This window comes from Schistocerca cancellata, chromosome 1 (genome assembly GCF_023864275.1).
Source record: "Schistocerca cancellata isolate TAMUIC-IGC-003103 chromosome 1, iqSchCanc2.1, whole genome shotgun sequence".
NCBI classification, from domain to species: domain Eukaryota; kingdom Metazoa; phylum Arthropoda; class Insecta; order Orthoptera; family Acrididae; genus Schistocerca; species Schistocerca cancellata.
The window spans coordinates 535304968-535322466 of record NC_064626.1 but is presented as its reverse complement, the minus strand read 5'-3'; the positions used below and the strand labels follow the sequence as shown (position 1 = coordinate 535322466).

Genomic DNA, 17499 nt, shown 5'->3' with positions numbered 1-17499 from the left:
TGGGTACTGATTTCTCAGGATCTGTGCACCCAAATTGCGTGAAAATGTAATCACATGTCAGTTCTAGTATAATATATTTGTCCAATGAATACCCGTTTATCATCTGTATTTCTTCTTGGTGTAGAAATTTTAATGGCCAGTAGTGTACATTCTCAGAAATTTCTTCGTCAAAAAGACACCAATGTTCGATAGTAGTAAACTTCTTTGGGCCACCAGTTTGCTTTTCATGCCCTCCTTTCTTCGTCCATCATCTGTTCTTTTGCCTCCAATGTAGCAGAACGCATTAACTTCATCGAATTCGTCTTCCCCGTTTTTGAAGTTCATTTTATCACTAATCTCATTTCTGGTACACCTCAGGAAGCTCAGAAATGTTTTGTGAGCACTTGTGTGATGAACACGGGGCTCCAAGCTACTGCAGCACATACTTCCTTTCTTGAATTGCAGTCTCCCATCTCTGACAGTCCTGATTTCTCTGTTCTCTTCTTTCGACGTAATGAGTGCACCTATAGCGTAACGAGGTACTTAACTCAGTGTATGGATGAGGCCGGAGGTGATGCTTTGGGACTGTGTTTTTGAACAATACTAGGGTCCTCTTATCTAGGTTACCGTGAACATGAAAAAAGGAAGTATTTCGAAATTCTCTACTACCAAAGATTGCTCTTTTCTTATAAATCTTCATGATGAGTACACTTAGGTGATAAATCAAGCAATTCCGATATGCACGTATATAGAAGGCGGTTGTGTCGGTACACAAGGTATAAAAGGGCAGATCAACGGCAGAGCTGTCATTAGAACTCAGGCGAATCATGTGAAAAGGTGACCGACGTGATTGTGGCCGCACGATGGTAATTAACAGACTTTGAACGAGGAATGATAGTTGCAGCTATAGGCATAGGACATTACATTTCGGAAATTGTTATGGAATTAAACATTCCGAGATCCACAAAATTCCAGGCACTGCGTCTCACCACGAACAACGCAGTGGCCGACGGTCTTCACTTAAAGACAGAGAGCAGCGGCATTTGCAGACAGTTGTCAGTGTTAACAACAAGAACACTAGGTGAAATAACAGTAGCAATCAGTGTGGGACGTACGAGGAATGTATCCGTTCTAACACAGCGGCGAAATGTGGCGTTAATGTGCTATGGCAGCAGACGACCGACACGAGTGCCTTTGCTAACAGCACGATACCGCCTGCAGCGCCTCCCCTGGGCTCGTGACCGTATAGGTTGGACCCTAGAAGACTGGAAAACCATGGCGTAGTCAGATGAGTTCCAGGTGCCGAACCGCACAATAACGGGTTCGGTGTATGGGCCGGCGGTGGAGTGGGTGGACTGATGTGACCTGTTGTGGGGTTGTGAACCACTGAGGGCTATGGCGGGACGAAGCCTCTCCGTCGTTTCTAGGTCCCCACTTTAATACACAATACACAATTTGCGATGTCCCTATTCGTTTAAGTTATCCTAATTAGGAATCTTAATTGCTCTAATGACCATGTTTGGCAATTGGACTCGAAAAACGGGAAACGATTGTTTGCTTGTGCTGCTGAGCAGTAAAACTACTGATCGCTCTCTATATTAACAGACTTTGCACACTACGAATTACACATAAATAAATAGCTATTGCCAATTGAAAGCAGAGGCAACATGTCTAACTTCGTACGAAGTGCCTTTGAGGTGACCATTATGAAAAATGGTCAACTAATATGAACATTTTATTTGCATCAGTGCCTAACGAGCATTTCTACATATAATCACGCGCAAATAAATACTTCGAATGTAAGACACCTTATAGATACTCACCATATAAATATTATATTGACTACTCTGCGTAGCAGAGAAAATGCTTAGCATAATGTGTTGGCAACTTTTGTAACTGTACAGTTACGAATATTTGTTTGATACCATAGCTGAAATTATTTGGATCACTTCTCTACATCTGACAAGGAATAGCACTTTCTGTTTGAGGTATTCTTTGAGCCTCACTCTGAATAAGCAGACTATTATTTCGTGACACTTATACTAGTTGAGAATTTTCACATTGTACAATCCACCACAATATTTTTAACACAATAAAAGTTTCACGTTATGTTGCAGTGTAATCTTCTTAAGTTCATCATCAGCAACACACAGCATTATAAGAGGATTTAACTGGTTCATAATTTACTTACCAGCTTCATTTCATTTACTGGCAACTAGTTAAATTCAGATTTCTACCACAGCAAAACGTAGTTTAACACATTTAATTTGCTATCTACATAAATAATAACACTGTGAAAGGGTTTTATTTTAGACTAACTCAAATAATTATTATGTAACTTGATAACCAGGATAGAGCATGGCTTTCATAACTCAAATATGGGTTCCCTCTATGAAATCCGAATTCCACAAAAGTAAACTTAAGTCTTCACTTGTGTGGTGAGCTATGTACAAGCCTCCGTCGAAAAGGCTATTAAAATGCTCTTCGCAGCTTACACTTTTGTGGCCCTGAATAATACTGCTTTCTCCTTTGTAGTAATAGCCATTATGACGTATGTTGAAGTTTTACAGAGCCCACGACTCCACAACATATCTGGCATATATTCGTAATAGATCGGACCTCGCATCTTCTTAGATAAAGCATAGGTGTGCTTGTTTACCTGCTCTTGTTATAGAAATGAAGGTCTTTATTTATAATTATCTCAATTAAGACCACACGGAAGCATTACCACTTCACGTCACCAGGCCTGCATTAGGACAATCTCGTATATAGCACTGTTCTGGGACTACAGTTACAAAAAATGACGGAATACAGCCCCGCCACTACATCCGCAAGGATTTCCCTACAGAATATTTCTTAATACTAAAGCCATGTCCCCTTAAAGCGAGTAATACATAACATTACAATATATCTTAATAAGTTTTTTTCACACAATAAATAAAAGAATTTACTTTTATATGAATGTGTGGTGTCTGTTCTTTCAGACACGAACGAAGAAACAGACACCATGCAGAATCCAAAGTTGATTGAAGGTGGAGGGGAGAAAGGAAAGGAAGGGGGAGGGTTATTGATATCAGGCAATTCGGGACTTTATGCTGAATCAGCAGCGACGTGTGAAAATGTGTGCCAGGCTGGGATTCAAACCCGATATCCCAGTTGATATAACTGATTTGCTTCGATGGCCAACGAATCCACCAACGTCAGTGCGGACGCACAATTACGTCCTAGCACTTGCGGGAATCCCAAAGTAGCGGACATGGAGGACATGAACAGGGGCTGCAGATAAGTGGCGCTGGGTGGGACTGCTGTACAGCCGATAGGCGTGCCCAAATAGTCCTCGCAATTACGACGAAACACTGTGTCCAGGTGGCGCAGTGGTCAATGCAAGGGCCTAGTAAGCAAGCAATCCCAGGTTAGAATTCCCGTAAGGTACACATTTTCACCCGTCGCCGCTTATTTTACCATAAAGTACCTATGCAGCTGGCATCAATAATCTTTTCCCCTTCCTTTCCTTTCTCTCCCATTCGCCTCATTTTAGAAGATAATATACATTGCATATTTCACAAATACTGTTTATGAACGTCTATAGCATCATTAGTTGCAACTTCAGCTACGAGGCAGCAGTACGTTAGTGACTTCGTACGTCACCCTCATTTCACAAAATTAGTTCTTGTTATGCCTGCCTGACGGCATGTAATATAATCAGGCGTGTTTTATGCCGCACCTCCTTACTCATGACAGCAGACAAGTGCTTAAGCGTTACCAACTGTTGCAACCCAAATGTTTTGCAAAAAAGATTTATCTCGTTTGCAGTAATGATATTTGTACCATTATATCCTGATTGGGGATAATTTGTGCGATTACATTTGGGTTGTGTGAAATTCCCACATAGTTAAAATAATACCATAATGTGTTTTCTATTTGTCACATTCTTTGCATAGCTCACAAGCCATATGCGATAAGTGCCACAGTGTTGATCACACCATTAGTTTGGATGACAGATTTTCTGTTTCCACCTGCGAGTAGAATTGTTACTGTATGAAGGTGTTGCGTTGGTCTGCTGCAGCCTGGTCGGCGGCCATCCCAGCGCGTACACCTTCAGCAAGCAGCTGGCTGAGAACCTGCTGGCCGAGCGCCGGCCGCCCGGACTCAGGCTCGTCATCGTGCGGCCCTCCATAGGTGAGCAGTGCTGTCTGTCATACGCTGTCAAAGCTCACGTTTGATGGTCGCCTTTACTGTACGCAGTGTAGAGTCAATACGTTATGACTGCTGCCACTGCGAGACTGAATGCTGCCTGCTCTCATTGCAAGCACAAGACGCTGTAAGGAAAGCACAGTATCTGGTGAAATGTTCCCGGACACCTATTAGTAGACATTAATACAGGACGTGTTAGCCTTCTCCGCTATGATGAACTCTGCTGGGAATACTTGCAATCAGCTGTTTGAATGTCTGTGGAGGAATTGCAGCCCATTCTTCCTAAAGAGCTGAAGCCAGGGAAATTTCGTTTCTAATTCACCCCAAAGGTGTTCCATTGGGTTCAGGTTGGGACTCTATACAGAAGAGTTCAGTTAGGAATGAGATCCTGCTGTATAACAGGGCGCATTGTCATGCTGATAGAATGAATCATCATCTATCAAGTGTTTCTCTTCTGCATGCGGTTCATAATGCCGTAAAATATGTTCATAACCTTCCGCGTTTAGCATTTTCTTAAGCATACTAAGGGAACTATACACTAGCCCGAAAACCACCCCCACTCTATAACACCGCCTCCTCCATAGTTCGATGCTGGTATTATGCATGTTGCTAGCTAACATTCTCCAGACGTTAACCAAACCCTTCCATCCGATTTCCATAAGGTGTAGCATTATTCAGCGCTCCAAATTACTCTGTTCGAGTGATCTATTGTCCTGTAGCCCTATCGTTGTCGCTTAGCACTGACTGCAAAAATACATGGCGTATGAGGAGATGCTTGACCACTGTCCGCCATTCTTTTTATCTCCCTACGCCAAATCAGTGTGTTAGCTGACCGCTGGTAGAACTATGGAATAGACGAGTGATTGCTTTTGCGTATTTCATGTGATTTTTTACAACCTCCCTCCACAATGTTTGACGGTCCGTGCCTGTCAATACATGATATGTGCCTGGTCTTCGTTTAGCTGTGGTTAGTCCGCAGCCTTTGGTCTTGCGGTAGCGTTCTCGCTTCCTGCGCACGAGGTCCCGGGTTCGATTGCCGGCGGGGTAAGGGATTTTCCCTGCCTCGAGATGACTGGGTGTTGTCGTGTCGTCTTCTTCATCATTCATCCCCATTACGGTCGGAGGAAGCCAATGGCAAACCACCTCGGCTAGGACCTTGCCTAGTCGGCGGTGCGGGTCTCCTGCATCGTCCCCTAGGCTACTCTGAGTATGGGACCTCATCATCATCATTCCCTCGTATTTCCACTTGAATCCCAATACAAACAGTCCACTTGACATGTCTCTAAGAGACGCGTTACTCAGGTAACATCAAATGACTAGTCCACTTTCGAAGTCTCTGAGCTGACCGAATCATAATGTAGTTAGTGCTTCTTTAAGGACAACACCGTCTCCTTTTATACTAGCGGGCCCACCTCTAGTGAAATTTACTGGTCAATTCTGTATTACATAGGGGTGTACAGATACTTCGTCCCGATAATGAAAGTGGAGCAATAACTAATGGTGAACCATTTTAGTAATGGTACAGGGCGCAAGTCGAGAAATTCAGTGATATAAGCGAGCGACTTTGACATTAGGCAGATCATGGCTCGGAGCCTGGGAACGAGAATCTCGGAAACGGCGAAGCTGATCAGCTGTTGGCGTGCTGCTGTCCCGAGCATCTGTCAAAAGTGGCAGTAAAACGGTGACAAGGCCTCGTCACAGTAAGTGGACGACCCCGGCTTGCCCACTCTGTAAGGAAGAATAGTTGATACTCTATGGCAGATCTGACGCACAAGTGACTCAGCGCATGCAGTTCAGCTCGGCTGAACATAGGAAACTGCAGCAGATGACCGATGTGCCTTCCTACACATAATTATGAGGGGCGTTCAATAATTAATGCAAAAACATTTTTGTCAAAGCAGGTTGATTTTATTCAGGATTCCAGTACACCATATTATTTTCCATTCTTTTGGGCAGAAAACCCTATTTCTCAACATAATCTTCAATCAATTCGACGGCCTTACGACACCTTACTAGGAGGGTCTACGTGCCCGCATGATACCACTCTACTCGTCGACGTCGAAGACAACGTTTTGCTGCATCAATAATTTCCGCGTCATCTAAGTACTGCTTCCCGAGGAGTACGTCCTTCATTGGGCCAAACAGATGGAAGTTGGAAGGTACGAGATCCGGCCTGTTGGGTGGATGGGGCGGAACAGTCCAATGAAACAGGTGTGCAAACATGTGTTAGCTCTTTCGTTTTCATGAAGAAGTAGTTCATTCGAATTTTTATGTCGTTTCTTCAATTTTCTGAAGGTAGCACAGTACATTTTCGTGTTGAGGGTAAACATCAAACAGAATAACCCCTTCAGAGTCCCTGAAGACCGTTGCCACTAGTTTACCAGCAGAGGATGCAGCTCTGAACTGCTACGTCGCAGAAGGGGTAGTGTGACGCCACTCCGTGGATTGCCGTTTTGTCTCCAGTTCGAAGTGATGACTCCAATTTTCATCGCCTGTGCCGATTTTCGATAAAAAAGTTTCACGATTAGCCTCGTGACGCGCAGGCAACTCGGCACGGGTAGTCCTTCGTTGTTCTTTATCCAACTCATACCGTGGTTTTCTCGTCGTGCAATGGAGTTTCCACGACAGTTTTAGGATTTTCGGTAGCCCAAATTCTGCAGTTGTGGGCGTTGACAGACCCTCGGAGCGTGAAATGAGCTTCGTCAGTCAACAACACGTTACTCAACCAATCGTCATCTTCCGCCATCTTTTGAAACGCTCACACCGCAAATACCCTCCGCTTCACTAAATCGCCAGGTAACAGTTCATTATGCCGATGGATTTTGTACGGATAGCATCGGAGGGTACACCTAAGTGCCAACCAAACAGTAGTGTATGGAATGCCGGTGCGTCGTGCGACTGCACGAGCACTCACTTCCCCGTGCATAGACGAACCTGCTACAGTCTCCATTTCTTCCTGAACTGTCTCAGCAGCATTACGCCTCGTGCTCGGTCGGCCACTACGGGGTCTATCGTCTAAACTACCAGTGGCTTCGAACTTCGAAATCATTCTCTGCCGCAGCTGCATTTGTCAACGGACCTTTACCCGTTCGAATCCCCTTCCTATGGCAATAGGATCGTAACGCTGAACTAGCACGTTTCCCATTCTGATAATACGGCTTCACTAAAAGCGCCTTTTCAGGTAACATCAACATGCTGCGACTGCTGGCGCATCTGATTCTCTCTCTCATTACAGCTCCTTTTATACACGATTGTTATGCGTAGTCACTGACGTTTTGCTGTCCAGCGACATCTGTCGGACATTTTGTGAATTTTTTTTGTTCTAATAAAACCCCATGTCATTCCAAGCATGTGTGTCAATTTTTGCCTCTCTATCTACATTATTCCGTGGTTTATTAAGTTTTCAAATTTATACTGACTTTTTGATCACCCTGTATATTACTAAGAGACTATCACGGAGCCTAGTACCAGCTACACGTTGCTTATCTACCAGCTTCGAATGGCAACAAAATTTTTATTTTTAGTATTTCGTGTAGTTATTGAGCGAATTTAAGAACTTCAGATTCTGTCATAATCCATTCATTAAGAGGTATAAGCTTAGGTTAAAACTTTAACACATTAAGGCAGGAATTCCTATTAGAAAACAAGTCTTGACGCAGCATAGCTCACTGCTCACAAATTACATCGCCGACAATCATCAAATATTTGAGAATAAGAGCATTTAGCGACTTCCAACAAACTTTAAACGTAATTTCAAACCTTTCCTAAACTCTTCTCGGTTACATGCTTGACGTAAAATATTTCACACATCAACTCATTTGTAAAGTAATTACAAGTTTCAAACTATTCCACATATGGAATTTCTGTTCTTTAAAGTATTAGGGGTTAACTGGTTAGCTATAAGGATCATAAGCTAACGGAAGATACACTCATAAGTTCATGTAAAAATAAATAACAGATGGCTGTCTGAAACTCAAAACGTATTGTCACCAGAAAGACAGCCGATGGATAACAACAGGATAAAAACATTTTGGGAATATAAGAACAAGAAGATTAAAGCTAACGGTCACTATGTCCTCCTTATTAAGGGCAACACGAAAAAGGCACAGGTGTTATAAAAAATTTCATCCGATTTGATAAGACTCTCGTCTACATGAATGAAGACACAAACGTGGGGTAAATTTTAACTTAGGTATAGCACTAAAAAGTTTTTGTTTCCAAAAGAATCACCCAACTTTCCAAGGATACATCTTTTACATGCTGGGACACACAACCTTCGGGTAATTTTTATAATTACGTTTAAGATCAGTTTCCTTCCACAAATGTTGAATGAACCTCCCTTCAGACACACGACAAACCTCCAGGAGATAGTCAGGCTCGTCCCATACTTCAGACAGCACGTCTGGAACTGCTGTATTCAATGCTGGTCGATGCGGCGTAGCTGTTCACCCAAAGATACCGCCACAGTATTGCAGCCGGCCGCGGTGACCGTGCGGTTCTGGCGCTGCAGTCCGAAACCGCGAGGCTGCTACGGTCGCAGGTTCGAATCCTGCCTCGGGCATGGGTGTGTGTGATGTCCTTAGGTTGGTTAGGTTTAAGTAGTTCTAAGTTCTAGGGGACTTATGACCTAAGTTGTTGAGTCCCATAGTGCTCAGAGCCATTTGAACCACAGTATTGCAAGACGATCTCAGAAGGCCATTGGAAATGGAGCCGCCGTGTCCGATCACACTGTAATGAACAGGTTACGAGAAAGGACCTTAGGACCTTACGACCCAGAGTTCCTGTTCGAGTACCCCACTTGACACGACAATATTTTGCAGTTTGCCTTCGTTTCTGCAGTTCCCATGTCAATCCGCAACTTCGTCACTGGCGAAATGAATTATTAACAAATGATTCCGGATATCCTCTGATGCCGTGTTCGTGTTGCGGAGCTCCATGCTTAGCTTTACCTGTCAAGTGTTGTCCAGGAAACAGACAGATTCGACCAAATTTCTGTTATATTGTGGGGAGGCTTTAGCCTCGGCAGCCATGTGGATCTTGTTGTTGTCCATGATCGCCTTACGACCAGGCAGTGCATCGGCTAGATCTTATTGGACCATGTGGTGGCTGCTGCATACGGTGTTGTTCCTGAATTTCTTTTAAGGCCAGGGCGCATGTGGCAGTCATTAGGAGGTTATCTTGCGAAGCCTGGACATTGAAGTAATGGGATGGCTGGTGGTGAGTCCCGACCTAAACACCATCGTGCATATGTGGGACAGGCTGTTCCAGCACGCACTCTCCAAATACTCTCATTGGCTGTCATTGAAGAATGTGAACGGATATTCCAGGGTGACCTCTGTAGATTTACATGGAGCATGCCACGTAGAAGTCAAGCAGCGATAACCGCTCACGGAGGGCGCACACCTTATTGGAGTCAAATGAAGAGCACGCAGGGTGACGGGATGAATGACTGTATGCCCTTTGTTTTCAGCATCTGCCGAACATTTCAGTTCTTTTTATGTAAACGATAATGGACATAATGATGTTTTATGCATACTTAATTCTTGAAAGGTAAGGGTATAATTTTGTGACTTAACCAGTATTCAATTATTGCTCAGTGGAGCGTGGTAGACGCTCCAAGACCTGTCCCCCTAACCATTTTGAGCGGTGTAGAGCGTAGACACGTTATCTGAGATACCTGTGCTCACCAGTACCCTTACGGGCAGTGACGTAATGGATGTAGAATATTTGTGTTTTTAGCAGGAGTTTAGTGCCCCCAACTTAAAGGAGTATGCAAAACTGTATGTGGAGACTGATGTATGTCTACTTCTCGGTGTATTTGAGCAATTCAGAAGCGTTTGCATGGCATGCACATGCTGAATCCTACCTTCCGCTACATTGCGCCGGGGTTGTCGTGGGATGCTATGCTCAGACACAGAAATCGAACTCTATTAAATGATCTCGACACTATGTTTTTGATTGTGGGATTTGTAGGGGACTTTGTCAGCGTCTCCATAGACATGCCAAGGCAAATAACCTGCGAATAGGTAAGTATCTTCCCTCTATTGATTCAGGTTACATCTTGTGGTTGCAGCTAAGCAATTTGTATGGGCATGCCATGCAATAATCTTCACCTACTGGAGGGTTTTGATGTCTACCTCGTGCAGACATCCACAGTTTATGACAAAATATCGCACCTATGGCAGATGATTGTAAGGTAGGATATGTCTTGGAGGTAGATATGACATATTCTAATATTTTATATGATGTGCTCAGCGATTTGCTAGTACGTCCTGAGTGCCAAGTTCTGCAGAACATTTCCTACCACAAGCTGATGACAATACTGGGGATAAAAACAGTATATAATGCGTTACAGAAACCTCTAGTAATATCTCAACTTAAGATGACTGTAACTAGATCACATTCACCACGTTACTGGGTTTGACCAGAGTACCTTGTTGAAAAAATATGTTGATCTAATACGAACATGTGTATTTAAAAATATTTCCAATAGTTGATAAATAATTCAGTTTTTGGCAAGACAGTGGAGAGCATCACGACATTAAATTGGTCACCCGTTCGAATGATGGTTACAGAGCATATGAATGAATTTCCAAGCCCTGTCTTTAACACGCTACTATCTTCCATGGAGAATTTGTGACTCTGGGGATAGCAAAAGTTGTGACAGACTTCCTGAAATCTGGTTATGTTGATATGTGTGTACTGGACCTGTCAAAACTCCACACATACTATTTTCGTTGTGTCTTTCCACAACTCATTTTGTATTTCAAAGCTGCTTCACATGGACAAAGAGAAAACCATTTACTGTTAAATGGATGTGATCCATATGAGGTGACTATGTGCTGTCCCAATACATATGGCATATGGCATACTATCTGCTAATAATAAGGTTATCGGTTTGGTGAGGAATGGGACGAATGAGTTGCTGATGGTGAAGTTTATAAGCCTTCGCTCAAAAATGTACGCATACTGTACAGGGTTAGGTGTCACAAACACACACCTTTTCTTTCTCACTGCTCTTTTTTCGTACATCCTAATCATGTTCTTTTCACATCTATACAAACATTTGTGTTTTATACACCATAAAATGTGCCTATATCATCTTTCATCCTATGAATGTTCTAATGTCTCTAGGCTTAGACTGCACACATGTACTTATACACTTGTCTGTGCACCCCTCATCCCATACATTGTGCTCACTCACGTAGTTTGCATCATTGAGGAGTGTCTTCACTTACAGATGCCATAGATTCAGTCTATCTGTGACTATCCACTGTGCATTGTACGTTCCTTTATGTTTACAACACTCAGGTATTGTAGGTACACACATTTTGCAGAGCCACTTGCTTTCGTTATTATATGGAGGACCCTATCCCTGTATCTCGTGGACTGATGCTGTATACTTCATAATGTGTATAGGTGGTGGGAACGGGTCATTGCCTGTTACCATCAACCCTTCAACGTACTCCAGCCTGGTAACGATGGTCCACTCTGCCTGCGACACTACCTTTGTAATTCTTCGAGTCTTCTCAATTTCTACCACCACTTCACATTGCCTGTATTGTGTTACACCCATCATTACACGTTTGCCCCCAATAGGAGTTACTTTATAGATGCTTGAAAATTGAAATGGTGCCATTCGGAAACGGTTTAACTAGCTGGACTCACTGCCAGATCTTTTACACACATTCTCCCCTCTCCTGTGGTTACCATTCCTACTTGACCTCGGTACATGTATCCTCTTACACATAGGAATGTCGGTGACCTCAGTCTACAGGTGTCCTTGGAGGCTGATGATCTCAGGCAATGACCATGGTTTCGGCTCCCTTTGTGTCAGAAGTCTCGAAAGGTCCTTACTTACACAGCCAAGATGTGACATTTCTTCGTCTTCTGTGCCATCTAAAACACCAAAAGGTGCCACCATGGAATGTGTTTATTTTAAATGTGGTCAGTTCAAGACAACTGCACCGCTTTCTTGGTCAACTTTAACCACGATTAACTCCCTCGTTTCACGTCAACCAAGTTTGGTGCAGGCGAATTTTTCATTGACCAGGGTTAAGTGCTGACATGATTTCAATCCACTTCCAATCGATGATGGTGCAGTTGGCCCAAGAAGTCGTAATCGAAAACAGGATGCGACGGAACCAGCTTCTGTTTACCACGAAACAAAAACAAATATGAAAGGCTTTATCCACCCAATAAGAGAAAGACGTCATGGACTGATAAACATGCAGCGCTCAAAGTAGCCTGGCAGTGAACCAAGGTCGTGTTGCTGGAAGTCACTATATGGGTTTCACCCCCACGGCAGTACGTTTACCATAAAGTTAGTCGATTTTACGATCGACTGAATTCCTCTAAGAGATTGAAGCCACCGAGAAATAGTGTATGGAATGGCAGACCAGAGACAAAATTTACTTTCTCATGAAGTATCGTATTTTAAACTAACTGAGTACCAGGTGTTACTCTGGTGCGTATTTATTTCAATTTTGTTGGTACAACTCTTCCTTCCTCCTCTTTCTGCCCATCTCCTCTGTCTCACCCCTCCCCCTCCCCTCCGCCCCCCCACCATCTCTCTAGCCATGTCCTCCTGCCATTTTCTCCGTCCACGCGTTCTTCTGGCTCTCTCTCTCTCTCTCTCTCTCTCTCTCTCTCTCTCTCTCTCTCTCTCCGTCAACAGGGTACTCTCCCTCTCTCTGCCCATTTCCTCCTACCCCTTTATCTTTCTCTCTCCACCTTCCCTCATCTCTGGAACTGTGTCGTACAATCACATAATTTTGAAGCTACATTCAGCAGCATACTACATATATAGATACTGTCTGCTAAAAGTGTAGCGAATAGATTTAGTAGTAAAAAAGTAATAAAATTAAACGTCATGAAGTACTGCTTGATGCATGTTTTATTACACGAACAGTGAAAATGTAGTAAGCGATAAATTTGTTTCCTTTCGTGTTTTGAGGGGTGGTCAGCGACAAAAAGTTTCGTAAAAGTTTGAAGTTATGTGTAAGGTTTGTTGTAAGTCACTAACTGCTCTCGTTCTCAAAAACTGGACAGCGTACGTAGTAGCTATACACATGCAACAAATAGTGTGGAATTGTGCGTTAAACACATAGGAGGTTGTATAAGCATTGGTTCTATACTTTGAATAGTATGACGTAAGCATTTTCACAAATGTGGTAAAGTTCAAAAGTAAACAGCTTTTCCAAAGAGCAAACATTCCCCTAATTCCCATACATGGCGCATTGTGAACCATAAAATTTCTGTGGTTTTTTGGGAACGTGAAGTCCATGAATGTCTACAAATGGTCTCAAAGTGGCCGGAAATAACCATTTCCATTCACTGATCGGTTCAGGTGGGCCAGAGGACACAGTGTGTTCCATAAAAACACAGTCCGTATTATTATGGAGCCACCTCCAGCTTGCCAGTGCCAGGATACGTGGCTTCTTGGGGGCTGCATCACACTGGAACCCTACGGTTACCTCTTACCAACTGAAATTGGTACTTGTCTGACTAGGCCACGGTTTTACAGTTGGCTAAGATCTAATCGACATGGTCACGTTCCCAGGATAGGCGCTGAAGGCGACATCGTACTGTTAACGAAGGCAGTCGCGTCATCGTCTGCTGCCATAGCAAAATAACACTAACTTTCGCCGCACTGTCCTAACGAATACGTTCGGTGTACGTCCGACATTGGTTGCTATGGTAATCTCATGCAGTGTTCCTTTTAGCACTGACAACTCTAAGCAAAAGCACTGACAATTCTAAGCAAACGCCGCTGCCCTCGGTCGTTAATTGAATTGTCGTCGGCCACTGCGTTGTCCGGCTGAGAGGTAATGCCTGGAATTTGGTATTCTCTGCACGCTCTTAACACCGTGCATCGCGGAATATTGAAATCCTAACGATTTCCGTAATGAAATGTCGCATGTGTCTAGCTCCATCTACTATCCCTCGTTCAGAGTCTGCTAATTCCCGGCGTGCGACCGTAATCAAGTTGGAAACATTTTCATATGAATCACCTGAATACAAATGAGATCTGCGCCAATGCATTGCCGTTTTACATTTTGTGTACGCGATGCTACCGTCATCCATTTGTGCGCATATCGTTCTCCCGTGACTTCCGTCACATCAGTGTAAATTGAAACGTCACGACTGATACGAAAATGAACAGCGAAAATGTAGTAAGGGATAAAGTTTTTTCATTTCATCATTGTGTACGGAGTGGCAGCGAGAAAAAGTTTCGTAGCGGTTTGAAATTATGTACAAAGTTTGTTCCAAGGCTCTAAGTGCTCTGGTTCTCAAATACTAGATAAATAAAACCTTTGTATTCTCGAGCCACGGCTCACTTTCCTTTTTTCAGCCCCACCCTTACCTCTTCGGTAGGTAGAAAATCCGAAGGAATTCTGGTCGTATGTAAAGTACACAAGCGGCAAGACGCAGTCCATACCTTCGCTGCGCAGTACCGATGGTACTGTTACCGACGACTGTGCCGCTAAAGCGGAGTTATTGAACGCAGTTTTCCGAAATTCTTTCACCACGGAAGACGAATGGAATATTCCAGAATTTGAAACACGTACAGCTGCTAGCATGAGTTTCTTAGAAGTAGATACCTTAGGAGTTGCGAAGCAACTCAAATCGCTTGATACGGGCAAGTCTTCAGGTCCAGATTGTATACCGATTAGGTTCCTTTCAGATTATGCTGATACAATAGCTCCCTACTTAGCAATCATATACAACCGCTCGCTCACCGATAGATCTGTACCTGCAGATTGGAAAATTGCGCAGGTCGCACCAGTGTTTAAGAAGGGTAGTAGGAGTAATCCATCGAACTATAGACCTATATCATTGACGTCGGTTTGCAGTAGGGTTTTGGAGCATATACTGTATTCAAACATTATGAATCACCTCGGAGGGAACGATCTATTGATACGTAATCAGCATGGTTTCAGAAAACATAGCTCTTGTGCAACGCAGCTAGCTCTTTATTCGCACGAAGTAATGGTCGCTATCGACAGGGGATCTCAAGTTGATTCCGTATTTCTAGATTTCCGGAAAGCTTTTGACACCGTTCCTCACCAGCGACTTCTAATCAAGCTGCGGGCCTATGGGGTATCGTCTCAGTTGTGCGACTGGATTCGTGATTTCCTGTCAGGAAGGTCGCAGTTCGTAGTAATAGACGCCAAATCATCGAGTAAAACTGAAGTGATATCAGGTGTTCCCCAGGGAAGCGTCCTGGGACCTCTGGTGTTCCTGATTTATATAAATGACCTGGGTGACAATCTGAGCAGTTCTCAGTTCAACTAAGTACCTGGGTGTAAAAATTACGAACTTCAAAAATGGTTCAAATGGTTCTGAGCACTATGGGACTTAACATCTGTGGTCATGAGTCCCCTAGAACTTAGAACTACTTAAACCTAACTAACCTAAGGACATCACACACATCCATGCCCGAGGCAGGATTCGAACCTGCGACCTTAGCGGTCACGCGGTTCCAGACTTGAAGCGCCTAGAACCGCACGGCCACACCGGCCGGCGCGAACAACTTCAGTTGGAAAGACCACATAGACTATATTGTGGGGAAAGCGAGCCAAAGGCTGCGTTTCATTGGCAAGACACTTAGAAGATGCAACAAGTCCACTAAAGAGACAGCTTACACTACACTCGTTCGTCCTGTGTTAGAATATTGCTGCGCGGTGTGCGATCCTTACCAGGTGGGATTGACGGAGGACATCGAAAGGGTGCAAAAAAGGGCAGCTCGTTTTGTATTATCACGTAATATGGGAGAGAGTGTGGCAGATATGATACGCGAGTTAGGATGGAAGTCATTAAAGCAAAGACGTTTTCGTCGCGGCGAGATCTATTTACGAAATTTCAGTCACCAACTTTCTCTTCCGAATGCGAAAATATTTTTTTGAGGTTCAAATGGTTCAAATGGCTCTGAGCACTATGGGACTTAACTTCTAAGGTCATCAGTCCCCTAGAACTTAGAACTACTTAAACCTAACTAACGTAAGGACATCACACACATCCACGCCCGAGGCAGGATTCGAACCTCCGACCGTAGCAGTCACGCGGTTCCAGACTGTAGCGCCTTTAACCGCTTGGCCACCCCGGCCGGCATTTTGTTGAGCCCAACCTACATAGGTAGGAATGATCATCAAAATAAAATAAGAGAAATCAGAGCTCGAACAGAAAGGTTTAGGTGTTCGTTTTTCCTGCGCGCTGTTCGGGAGTGGAATGGTAGGGAGATAGTATGATTGTGGTTCGATGAACCCTCTGCCAAGCACTTAAATGTGAATTGCAGAGTAATCATGTAGATGTAGACGGGTCTTACATCCACAGTGATACTTTCCAGGCATTAGGTGACATGTGTACTATGTTTTCGTGGAGTCGGCCATTGCTTATGGAGAAGACATGCAACATACATTTGAGATACATACATTTTTTAATATGTACGAATATATATTTTCTTTTCGTGAACCGATTTTAATGTAATAGAGCCTATACGACGCCCATAGCAAGGATGAAATTATCAGTGAATACCCCAAAAGAATGTGTCTAATAATTCTGGAGATTAGTGTGTTCAAAGACAGATACACGATGGTTTTACAGATTTATTATTATAGGAGTTCGTGATCTCTGTTCTTTCGGACATGTGCGAATGAAGAGATTATTAGCAGCTGTGATACATATTATGTAAATTGAAGTTAGAGGCGGGAGGAAGGAAAAAGGAGAGACTATTGTGTCAGCTGCATCTTGACGTTTATGCAGAATCAGCGGCGACGAGTGGAATTGCGTACCGAACTGGGATAAGAACCCGTACCTTCTGCTATCTACGCAGTTGCTTTAACCACTGCCCCACCGAGACACAGTGTTCATCGCAATCGCAATTACGCAGACTACATGGGCACGCCTCCCGGCTGACCCACATTCTCACCATGCGCCATCTGTCTGCAGTCTGTGTCCATATCCTGCACGCTCGCTACTTTCCGCTTCCCGCAGGTCATACCTAATTTTGCCGCGCGCGGAGTAGCCGCGCGGTGTGAGGCGCCTTGTCACGGTCCGCGCGGCTCCCGCCGTCGGAGGTTCGAATCCTCCATCGGGCATGGGTATGTGTGCTGTCCTTAACGTAAGTTAGTTTAAGTTAGATTAAGTAGTTCATAAGCTTAGGGACGGATGACCTCAGCAGTTTGGTCCCGTAAGACCTAACCACAAATTTCCAAATTGTCCTAATTTTGCATCCGCACTGAAAGTGGTGGGCTCATTGCCCATCGAGACGAATCAATTATATCAACGCGTGATGTCTGTTCCCTCGGAAATGTTCGAAAGAAC

The 17499-nt window shown here is 43.8% G+C and overlaps 1 protein-coding gene across 1 annotated transcript in view; it reads left to right on the top strand.

The window, feature by feature from the left end:
- LOC126188424 (putative fatty acyl-CoA reductase CG5065) overlaps positions 1-17499 on the top strand; it is a 132037-nt gene that overhangs the window by 85644 nt on the left and 28894 nt on the right. Inside the window, exon 5 of the mRNA XM_049930058.1 lies at positions 4046-4158. Within this exon, the coding sequence (XP_049786015.1) occupies positions 4046-4158 (113 nt within the window). The remainder of the gene's footprint in view (positions 1-4045; positions 4159-17499) is intronic.